This window comes from Myotis nattereri (assembly GCF_964212035.1).
Source record: "Myotis nattereri genome assembly, chromosome: 3".
NCBI lineage: Eukaryota > Metazoa > Chordata > Mammalia > Chiroptera > Vespertilionidae > Myotis > Myotis nattereri.
This window is the reverse complement of record NC_138077.1, coordinates 106,243,690-106,255,976: the sequence shown is the minus strand read 5'-3', so window position 1 is coordinate 106,255,976 and position 12,287 is coordinate 106,243,690. Positions and strand designations below refer to the sequence as shown.

Here is a 12,287-nt window from a genome sequence, read left to right as displayed (position 1 = left end):
GGGTGAGGAGTACAAAAACTGCTAAAACCTCCAGTAAGTATTACTATAACTGCTAAAGGGTCTTCTCTGATAAACTTTATAATACTAATTAAATTACTCTATTTGATATTAATAGCTTCTTTCTTATCAAGTACTAAGATCATAACCAAAAAATAAAATAATTTTGGAATTTGTTCTAAAATCAGTCTCTAGAATTTTCATTGGGTTAATATATAAAAATCTGTAGATACGCTGACTATCTATATAACCATAAAGTAATAACATTATAACAGATTTAAAACTTCATTCACAAAACTAAGGCAAGAAAATACAACAGACCACTGCCACCCATGACATTAATGTGAAACCCTTGCATGCCTAAATATGGCTCTGGTTGTAATCTAACTTGGAAAGTAATTATCTATTTCTAAAGTTTGCCTAAGGAATTTTCACAATCAATTATAACTACATAGGTATTTACCAAATAGTTTTTGTTCTTTTTTTAATAGAAGTGATAACATAGCAAAAGTCTACAAAATTACTTACTGGGTCCATTAAAAACACTCGAGAAGCTGCAGAAAGATTCAAACCAACTCCACCTGCTTTTAAGGATAGAAGCATTATAGTTGGAGATCCTGCCTCAGTGTTTTGAAAACACTGAATTGATTCAACTCTTTTCTTTTGGGCCATTGAACCATCCAAACGAGTAAACACAAATCCAGAGGCTCTAAAGGAGGGGACAAAAGAGATAAATAACACTTCCTTTACTAAAAAAACATGTGAAGTAATTACAATGTATTTATTCAACTAATTCTCTCACTCTATTTATTTTGACAAATATTTACTAACCATCTACTACAATGTAAGGCTCTGCAGTCAATTTTTTTTCAATAAATTCAGACTTAATCTTTAAAATCCCATGTACTCAGGAAATATTCTTTATTGTGATTCTCAAATTTATTTTAGATAGATGAATGAATAAAACTGATAAAACGTAAGTATTTTTTGTTATCCAAATCAAAACATATATAAAAATCTTTTACTAAAAGTGAGGAACACTGTTAAACTTACCTGAGTGGTGTTTCTATTAAAGACAGAAACGTTGTAAACTGAGAAACAACTAAACTCTTTATGTTGGGGTTCTTCTTTCTTAAGTCAATCAATGCGTGCATTAGGGCATTGATCTGAAAAAAATTTGGACACCCATTAGGTTCCATTTGGAATTGGCAAAACGTATCCATATTTTTTTATTATGAAGAGAAAAGTGCTATGTTATTCCCCTAAAATGCAAAAGTAGAAGACCACCAATTTTAAAAATTAAGACTGAAAGAATACTCCATAACCTGAAACCTCCTTTTTCCTCTGAAAAATCACCACTAGAAATAAAAAAGCCAATAGTCACTGAAAAGTATAATATTCAAATGATGAATTTAAAGGATAATTATTAGTTTTATACATGGTATTTCTTTACATTGACATAAACAAATAACCAAATATTTTACCTTCGAGCTAGATGTCCATTCCATGTTAGACTTTTTCTCAGTATCACATGTCAGTTCTTCTGGAGGACACTCTAATAAATTGTCTCCATGTATATCATTTCTGCATAAAGGGCATTTAGCATGTGGCTACATACGAAAGAACAAAATATGAGTGACACTTATCAGAGGAGCAGAAATACAAATTTAGCTAGAATTTTTAAAAAACTTTATCAATTCTATTTCTCTAATAGTTAGTATTTTATTAAACCTTTTGTCAGATTCACCCATGACACAAATCCATATGTGCTGAACTCCAGGCTGATATAATACTCTAATGTGGTCAGTGATATGGGAAAAAAAGAGAATAAAATATGTGATCTCAACTAACATTAAGAACTTGAAACAATAAATGACATACTATCTACAGACATGTAAAATAAAAAACATAAGTAACAGTTTCTTCAACCTAACTACAATATAGAATACCAGTTCAAACTATTTAGAAGGGAAAAAATTTTCCTCCTTAATGGCTTGGAGAGCCAGTCTAGATCTGTTAAATCCTATTGGTTCATTCAAAATAGTATCTGTTGTGTCTATTTGTACCAAGACATGATAATAAAATAAGATTATCTCTTAAGTAACTACATACCAAATATCATTATAATAAAAAAGATTCTGGCCCTGGCTGGTTTGGCTCAGTGGATAGAGCGTCAGCCTGAGGACTGAAGGGTCCCGGGTTCGCTTCCGGTCAAGGGCATGTACCTTGGCTGCGGACACATCCCCAGGGGGGGATGTGCAAGAGGCAGCTGATAGGTGTTTCTCCCTCATCAATGTTTCTAACTCTCTATCCCTCTCCCTTCCTCTCTGTAAAAAAATCAATAAAATATATTTTAAAAAAAAAAGATTCTGAAACTAAAACAATGTGAGAAGTCAGTATAGTGGGGTTACCTTTAAGGAGAAGGGAGAGGATAAATGATTGGGAGGAGCCCAAGGAGACCTAGGTAGTATTTACTTGGATGTGTTCACTTATAATTTACTGAGCTGTACAATCATGACTTGTACATTTTTTTCTATATGTATGTTACACAGCAAAGTTGTTTTTCAAAATTCTATCTCAGTGGAAGGACTGCTTAAAGGATTATTTTACTTCAAAAAATTCTACCATACATAAGAATCTAGATGTACCTTAATCAATACCATAGGCAACAGCTACATGTAACAACTGAGTCCTTGAAATGTGACAAAGTCAAATTTAGATCTGCTATACGTGTACACAATACCATTGGAATTTGAACTTAAATTGTATTAATAAAGTTTTAAGTTAAAAATATATAAAGTATCTCAATAATTTTTATATTTTAGATATACTAAATAAATAAAAATATATTCTAAGAGGTAACTTCATCTGTTTCTACTAAAAAAATGAAAATTACCTTTGTGTCTCACATTATATATTTATTGGACAGCAATGATGTAAACAATTATGCCACCAAACAAATAATGTCTTTTTAGGTTGAAAGCTTTCAATTTTAAGAAATATATCACCTATTAAAACAATGATATAATTAACCATGAAAAGTACATAAGTAAATCCAAGTGCAAAACTCTTATAGTCAGTCTATTGGACTTGAGTTTCCATTACATTCAAAACTAATGCGTCACTCCATCAAACACTGACTCTGTATGAAGCATAAAACAAACCTGCTCATTCTGGATGACTTGGCAAATACAGGGTTTACAGAAGACGTGTGCACAGTGTGTTATGACAGGAACTGTTAATGAATCCAAGCAAATTGCACATTCTTCATCGGAACCTGAGCTCAGAATTAACTTCATCTTTCTTATTAACTTTTTTTGTAGTTCTTCAGGTGTATCATTTCCTAGAGAAAAGGCTGAAAAATTAATTTCAGAGCAAATCTGTAATATGACTAGACAAGTTAATCTTCCTTATACAGGAGAAAATTTTGCTTTGGTAGTTTTAGTCTTTTTCTATTAAAGGCAAAAAGCATGGTTTAAATTTTAAGAAAAATCCAGAAGCTAAAATAGTAGCCAACTCACATAATACACCTTGCACAGAAGCATCGTTTTAACACAATCTGCACATACTACCACAGAATAAAAGGTAGATCCAAGAATATCGATTAGTGAAAATAGTGGAAGAACTCATTAATATCCCATTTCATTAGTATAAGATTTTGGGGTATATTCCCAGTTGAGTTCTATATTAAAAACAATATCTATGACAAACTAAATTTAGGTATATGAAAAATTTCTCCTTCTGATTTAAGTATCTCTAACAAATAAAATGGTGTAAACAAGCCCTAATTACTTACCTGAGGGAACACTAGAAGACACTGCATTGGTAAGAAGGTGAGCATGACAACAGATCTGCCGCAATCTGAGCAGAAGACCCAGGACATCTGCATAGTGAGCAAGGACAGTCCCTTCATTAAAATACCTACAGGTAAAAATGTTAAATATGACAATGTTTCCTATTCTAAACCAGTAGAATAAAAATTGCATTGTTCTATTCTCCAGAAATTACAAAACAAGAATAAAAAACAGAAAAGCAAACTCTATTTTTAATGAAACCAGGAATGGTTTATAACAAAAAAGCAAAATATGAGAGAAATAGCTGCCAACTGCAGTATGAGTCGGATAGGAAGATGCCAAAAGACATGACTGCAGCTCTCAACAGACCTTCCAAGCACAGTTCTTCAAAATAGACCACATGCCTTGGGGTGAAATAAACTTCTCTAATGTGCAAAAAACAAAACCAGGTGCACAACTAGTGGCTTGAATTTCCCTATACAAGTTTTACACCAAGAAGGAGTGAAGGTAAGCTGAATAAGGAAACACACAGAAAAGACTATGGACACAGTATTCCACACTATTAGAAACTTAAAGCTTCTGATCTGTTATGTGAGCACAAATAAAACCTAAAAGAACTCACATGTAACCCTAAGTCATAACTAAATAGAGACATTTCATTCCAGTCTGGGCACAGTTTTGACCCCGTCCCCTTCATATGAATCTCTTGCAAATAGATAGTCCAGAAAAAACTAAAAACATTCACCTATTAAGTTACAAACAGGAAAGAGCAAGAGAGTTCCAGTGTGGGGTTTGCATGAGGCAACTGATCAATTACTCTCTTTCATCATTGATGTTTTTAACTCTCCCTCTCCCTTCCTCTCTGAAATCAATAAAAATATACTTTTAAAATTAAAAAAAAGAAAAAGAAATTTAGCCTAATGATTAGAGCACAGACTCTATAACTAGACTTGTCTTGAATTCAAAACCTTACTCTGCCGATTTAACTATGAACTTTGGCAGGTTTCTGTTCCTTTTTATTTTTATCTAATTTTATTTATTGATTTTTTTTTCATGCTTCAATCATTTGAGTCACCTGGCCAAGAGCAAAACCTTGGGCAGGTTTCTTAACCTCTGTCTTGAGCTTCCTTGGCTTGTAATAGTGACATAACAGTAATAATACACACCTTAGAGGACTGTTGTCATAAAAAGTTAATAAATGCAGAGTATTTAGAATACTCGCTATGGTAAATGATATAAAATACCTTCTGTTACTAGTAACAGTAATATTATGGGAACAAATACTTCTAAGTACTCAAGAATGGAAGAATGGAAGGCAGTATATTATAAAGGTTAAACTTATTAGCTCTAGAACCAAAATGCCTGAGCTTAAATACCACTCTGTCATTCACTAGTTGTGTGACACAATAGACTTTACCTAACTGCTCTGTGCCTCTTTACTTTGAAACCTGCTTAGAACAATCTTTCTTAATATCTTTAATTCCTATTAAACCCACCTTGTAATTCACCTAAATTCTTTACGTTTTGTAGATTCCCCTATTTTCTGAGCCCTGTTTTGCCTTCACTTGTCTCCTACTCATTCTGGTTCCTATGGGCATTTAACATCAACCATGCCCTTGCTTGGACTAGAATTTCTCACATTCTTCTAATCCCCAGCCCCTTTAATCTACTTGGCCAACTCCTATTCCTAGATTTCCACGTGTTATTAGAAAATACCACATGAAACCTTTCTACCACTCTAAAAACCTTACTTTTTTATGGTGGCCTTCCTTATCTCATATACCTTGGTTTTACAGCTCAATGATTGTTCTCTTAATATTCTTTTTAGTATTTACCACCCCAGGCTTCGTTCTTCTCCATCAATTTGCTTCATTCTCTTTTGTACCTGTAATCTTTTCTATGTTCAATCCCTCTCAAGGCAGTTACCAAATAAAACTATCAAAATAATTGATCCATAAACAAAATCTGATCCTATCTACAAGTCTCACTTTTACAAACTTTGTAAAAAATTGTCCACCCCTATAGCTGCTACTTCTTTGCAATCTCCTTAGTCCTACAATATAGCTACTTAATTCATTATTCTAGTGAAACTACTCTGAGAGTTTACACCAGTAATTTCTGAATCACCACATTAAATAGCCTTTTCCAAATGTCTGTACTGTGACACTATTGATCATTCTCTCTTGATTCTCCTCTTTCCTAAAATTCTATAACAGTTTTCTCTACTTTCTTCACACTTCTCCACTTGCTGGAATCTCCCTTATTTTTTTTTTTTTATTTACTTATTTCTTTCTTGAATGTGGACAATCCCCCAAGTTTTGGTCCTTAATAGGTATACTTTCCCTATACATACTTCTCTCATTGTTTTTATCTACTCCCATGAAACAGTCGGAAGTAGAAGCAAGCAATCAGAACTTGCCTTTTCATGTAAACTTTGAATTTTTTCCTAACTCAAGAAATTCTTCAATCAATTAAAAAATTAATTTAAACAAAAAAAGCCTTGGCCAGGTAGCTCATTTGGTTAGAGTGTCCTCCCAATACACAAAAATCAACCAATGAATTCATAAAAAATTGGAACAACACATCAATATTTCTCTCTCTGTCTCTAAAATCAATAAATAAAAAATAAAAAGAGCCCTAACCAGTTTGGCTCAGTGGATAGAGCGTCGGCCTGCGGACTGGAGGGTCCCAGGTTTGATTCTGGTCAAGGGCATGTACCTTGGTTGCGGGCACATCCCCAGTAGGGGGTGTGCAGGAGACAGCTGATCAATGTTTCTCTCTCATTGATGTTTCTAACTCTCTATCCCTCTCCCTTCCTTTCTGTAAAAAAAATCAATAAAATATATTTTTAAAAAAAGAAAAAGAAAAAAAATAACCTGGTGAATTATAATATTCATTCACTTCAATTATTAACTCATAAAAAGTAGTTAAAATATAGTTAAAGAAAGCAGATTATCTTTCAGTATACTTCAGACTTTATTGCTGACGTATCTTAAGAATGCTATTGCGTTAAATGGAAAGCAAAATAAAAAGCAAAACAAAAATTATTTTCTAGCCAAAACCGGTTTGGCTCAGTGGATAGAACGTCGGCCTGCGGACTGAAAGGTCCGAGGTTCGATTCCAGTCAAGTGCATGTACCTGGGTTGCGGGCACATCCCCAGTAGGAGATGTGCAGGAGGCAGCTGATCGATGTTTCTCTCTCATCGATGTTTCTAACTCTCTCTCTCCCTTCCTCTATGTAAAAAATCAATAAAATATATTTTAAAAAAAATTCTTTTCTAAAATGGTTTTCTCCATACCTTCCAATAGTGTCTCTGCCTTCATTTTTCACAGACTGATAAATCTTTCTCTCTTCATCTGAAAGTGTAATATGCTGAATAAATACTTTACGTTCTGGCAACTCCAAAACAGGTTTTCCTTTAACTTTGCTTGTCTTGGTTCTTCTAAGTGTAATATTTTTAATTAGGGACTGTAAACGCCTAGAAAAATAAAACAAATAATTACATAATTTGTTATTTCTATATAAGTTGATTCAACAAGAACAAAAAAGAATATTTTAAACTATTACCATTTTATAAACTTAGCAAAGGATTCCTTTTTTAGTCTCTTACTTGGACTTTTATCCAATCTGATCATCACAAACATATTCTACAAACAGAAAATTACAGCAACAAATACATTGAAATTTGCCCTAATTCAATACCTGTCACACAATTGAAAATCTCTGCTCTTCTCCCCATTTTTGTTCTAATTTCTAACCCTTTTACTTCTCAGTTCTTCAGCTATATCACCCATATTCAATACTCACATTCTTAATAAGCACCTATTAAGTGAAAGGAATTATACTAAATATCATAAAAATATAACACCTTCAAAAAGTATTTTAGTAACATGAAAATCAAGGTACATAAATAAATTTTATTAAGTAATGAAAAAAATAACACAATATAACAACCCAGAAGAGGGACAAATGCCTTATAGGTTCTATAATTTGGCATTCCCCCTTTTCAGTATCAGAATAAAAGGAGGCATGCCAATTTTTTTAAAAAAGGTTTTTCTAACACTGAAATATAAATACCATTTCTTAAATTAGAATTTAAATAGCTGATTTGAAGGAATCAAAGAGGCGGTATTACAAGCTAGGTTAGTGGGTTTTGAATCTTTTTCACTAAAACCCAGAGTAAGAAACAAATTTCAGTCCATTCAGCAAACATATAAACAAACACATACAACAGAAACAAACATTCCACAAAATACCATGTGTGATGCACTCTGCTTTTTTCTTTAATCTTATAATGCTAGCTGCCCTCTTCTTTAAGTAATTTCATAACCGGCTAGATAATCCCAAAACCTCTGTTTGAAAACGAATATTCTAGGCAAAAAAGTTAAAATACATTAGCCTAGTACCTTGTAAAAATGGCTATTGCCAAGCTGAATTTTATTTATGTTCTTAACATTTACCTAACTCCACCAGAAATAACTTCCTCTTATGAAACTCTTGTTGATGCCACTGTACATCATTCCATCATTAAATTACCACTGTATAAAGCTATACAAGATAAGTTATGAAATTTGAGTGCATTTTGGACCCTCAGGGCCTACAAAGTTTTTCCTGTCACTACTTAAATCTTTATCTCCCCAAACAAGAATCACTAGGTTCTGAGAGTCAAAGGCATAAAGTGGTAACACTTTTTGGAGATTAAAGCCAATAGCCAAGTTAAATAGTAATGAAAGTGGAAATTGGTTCAAGCTGCTAACAGTTATTTGTAACTAATCAGTTATCATGAAATTACTTACCTAAGTCCTCCTTCATCTCCCATTGTGACAGGTCGCTGTATTGTTCTATGCCACCACTCTCTATCAAGGAATGGTTTTAGTTTTAAAAAGGAAAGAAGAGACCACAAGTCCTTTAAAGAATTCTGAATTGGAGTACCTAAAAATAACATGAAATAGTTACAATTCTATAACCAGAATATCCAATCAGTATATCTATCTAGCTGAATTGAGACAATAGCTCAAAATGGACACTCTGTACCAGGCACACCCACCATCAACCTGTGACTATAATCCCTTCTTAGACATATACGTAATCTCAAAATACTGTTTGCTCTAATTTTTAGCTCTCATTTGCCATACTAACAAATAAAAAAAAGACTACAGACCCACTAAACTCAACTTTCTCCTTACCTAGAAAATTTCCTTGACTTTAAAAAAAAATCTTTATTATTGAGAGTATTACAGATGTCATACTTTTTTCTTTTTCCTCCATTGCTCCCCTCCATCCAGTTCCCACCCTGCACCAGGGCTTCACCACCCTATTGTGTATGTCCCTGGGTTATGCACATATGCATATAAATTCTTTGGTTAATCTCTTTCCACATCTCCTCCCCTCTGAGATTTGTCAGTCTGTTCCATGTTTCCATGCCTCTGGTTCTATTTTAGTTATCAGTTTATTTTGTTCATTCGATTCCACAAGTGAGATCATGTGATATTATTCTTTCTCTGACTGGCTTATTTTGCTTAACATGACAATGGTCAGGTCCCTCCATGTTGTCTCAAAAGAAAACAGAGCCTTCTCTCTTACAGCTGCATAGCATTCCACTGTGTAAATGTACCACAGCTTTTTTATCCACTCATCTGCTGATGGGCACTTAGGCTATTTCCAGATCTTAGCTATTGTAAATAGCACTGCTATGAACATAGGGGTGCATACATTCTTTCTGGTTGGCGTTTCAGGATTCTTAGGATATATTCCTAGAAGTGGATCAATCACTGCGTCAAAATGCAGCATCATTTTTACTTTTTTTGAGGAAACTCCACTGTTTCCCATAGTGGCTGTACCAGTCTGTATTCCCACCAGCAGTGTACTAGGATTCCTTTTTCTCCACATCCTCCCCAGCACTTGTCAATTGTTGATTTATTGATGGTAGCCATTCTGGCAGGTGTGAGGTGGTACCTCATTGTCATTTTAATTTGCATCTCTGACAATTAGTGACTTTTAACATTTTTCATGTCTCCTGGCCAACTGTATGTCTTTTTTGGAAGTGTATAGATGTTAACCCCTTATCAAATGTATCATTGGCAAATATTTCTCCCATACAGTTGGTTGGTTCTCTTTCATTTTGATGGTGGTTTCTTTTGCTGTGCAGAAACTTTTTAGTTTGATGGAGTCCCACTTGTTTTTTTTTCCTTTGTTTCTCTTGCCCTATGAGATATACCAGTGAAATTTCCACTATGTGAGGTGTCTGATGTTTTGCTGCCTAGGTTTTCTTCTAAGATTTTTATGGTTTTATGATTTACATTTAAGTCTTTTATCCATTTTTAGCTTATTATTGTGTCTGGTTTAAGTTGGTGGTCTAGTTTCACTTTTTTTACATTTATCTGCCCAATTATCCCAACACCATTTATTGAAGAGACTGTCTTTACTCCATTGTATGCTCTTGCCTCTTTTATCAAATATTAATTGAGCTTAATGGCTTGGGTAGATTTCTGGTTCTCTGTTCTGTCTCATTGATCTATTTGCCTGTTCTTGTGCCAGTACCAGGCTATTTTGATTACAATGGCTTTGTAGTGTAACCTAATATCCAGTATTGTGATCCCTTTAACTTTGTTCTTCTTTCTCAAGATTGCTGTGGCTATTCATGGTCTCTTTTGGTTCCATATAAAATTTTGGAGTATTTGTTCTAGATCTGTGACATATGCCATTGGTATTTTAATAGGGAATGCATTGAATCTACAGATTGCTTTGGGTAGTTTGGACATTTAATGATGTTAATTCTTCCAATCCATTGCTTACTTGATTTTTAAATCAACAGCACTAGCAAGAAAGCAAAAACTAATATGATTTTATTTTCTCTTCCCCATCCTCTAGTAAAGCAGACTCTAAAATGGCAAGTAGAGAAATCAAGATTCTAATTGAAGGATTAAAGTATCTAATAAATGTCCACAGTTCAAGAATAAGTCTAGTTGCCCCATAAACTGAACAAGTCAAATATTTTATTAAATGATTGCTAGGATTAATATTGGAACAGTCTTTATATCCACTTGAAGTTTACAAAGTTACCTCACTAACTCACTGAACAATACATATTTGGGAATTTTTTAAAAAGTGTAATGCTATCATTACCTGTCAATACCCATTTTCTTTCTGCTTCTAAATGAAGTACAGCTTTAGTCTGCTGAGCATTTGGATTTCGTATGGCATGTCCTTCATCCAGGATCACTCTTAGCCACCTTATGCTATGTAATGGACTATCACCTTTCATCTGAAATAAATGTTTCATATGAATGAAAAACATAAGAAAGTAAAATAGTAGTTTATGTAATTTGATAAGTAATATGAGTTAGTATTCTCAATATCAACTTACTATGTGTTAGGTATGGCTTTAAGCATTGCATATATTAAATTAGGGAATGTTTACAAGCTTATGAAGTATTATCACTCTTTTTTTACAGATGAGAAAATTGAAGCACCAAGATGTGAAGTATATTGTTCAAAGTATCACAGCTAGGAAGTGGAAGAGCTAGCATTCAAAGCCAGGTAATCAAACCAGGCTTGATCTGCTGTGATCTTGGTCCAGTACACTGAAGTACTCTGCCTCAGATTAAAATCCTATATAATAAAAGGGTAATATGCAAATTGACAGAACGCTGGAACGACTGGTCACGATGACGTGCACTGACCACCAGGGGGCAGACGCTCAATGCAGGAGCTGCCCCCTGATGGTCAGTGAGCTCCCATAGGGGGAGCGCAGCTCAGCCAGAAGCTGGGCAAGTGCAGCGGCGGTGGCAGGAGCCTCTCCCGCCTCTGAGGCAGCACTAAGAAGCAGCGAGCTGCGCAGTAAGAAGCAGTGAGCAGGCAGGCAGTAAGGAGCGAGGGCTCCTGGACTGCAAGAGGGATGTATGACTGTTGGCTTAGGCCTGTGGGGAGTGGGCCTAAGCCAGCAGGCAGACATCCCCCAAGGGGTCCCAGGCTGTGAGAGGGCGGAGGATGGGCTGAGGAACCTCCCACCGAGTGCACGAATTTTCGTGCACTAGACCTCTATATACTGATAATATAAAAATTATCACAAGAAATACTTGAATACAACATAACTACTTTCTTTTATGTAAAAGTAAATGTGCTTATCAGAAGACTGGAATTTTGCCTGGCCATTGTGGCTCAGTGGTCGAGTGTTGACCTATAAACCAGGAGGTCATGGTTCAATACACAGCTCAGGCACATGCCCAAGTTGCAGGCTTGATGCCAAGTGGGGGGCATTCGGGAGGCATCCAATTCAATGATTCTCTCTCATCATTGATGTTTCCATCTCTCCCTTTCTCTTCCTCTCTGAAATCAATAAAAATATATTTAATAATTTTAAAAAGACTGAAATTTTCATAATAAGGTATTTTCAAAAATGTTTTAACTTAAAAACAGGAATTATAGGCAAACAACAATTAGACTTTTACATAAATCGGGAAATACAAATTTCAGCTACGAAAAAGCTTATTTTT

General features: G+C 34.5%; 1 protein-coding gene across 1 annotated transcript in view; it reads right to left on the bottom strand.

Moving 5' to 3' along the window:
• HLTF (helicase like transcription factor) overlaps positions 1-12,287 on the bottom strand; it is a 147,415-nt gene that overhangs the window by 23,486 nt on the left and 111,642 nt on the right. Inside the window, exons 15-22 of the mRNA XM_081087453.1 lie at positions 10,918-11,056; positions 8,589-8,724; positions 7,091-7,270; positions 3,794-3,918; positions 3,162-3,340; positions 1,482-1,607; positions 1,051-1,163; positions 526-706 (exon numbers count right to left, since the gene is read on the bottom strand). Coding sequence (XP_080943579.1) covers positions 526-706; positions 1,051-1,163; positions 1,482-1,607; positions 3,162-3,340; positions 3,794-3,918; positions 7,091-7,270; positions 8,589-8,724; positions 10,918-11,056 — 1,179 coding nt within the window. The remainder of the gene's footprint in view (positions 1-525; positions 707-1,050; positions 1,164-1,481; positions 1,608-3,161; positions 3,341-3,793; positions 3,919-7,090; positions 7,271-8,588; positions 8,725-10,917; positions 11,057-12,287) is intronic.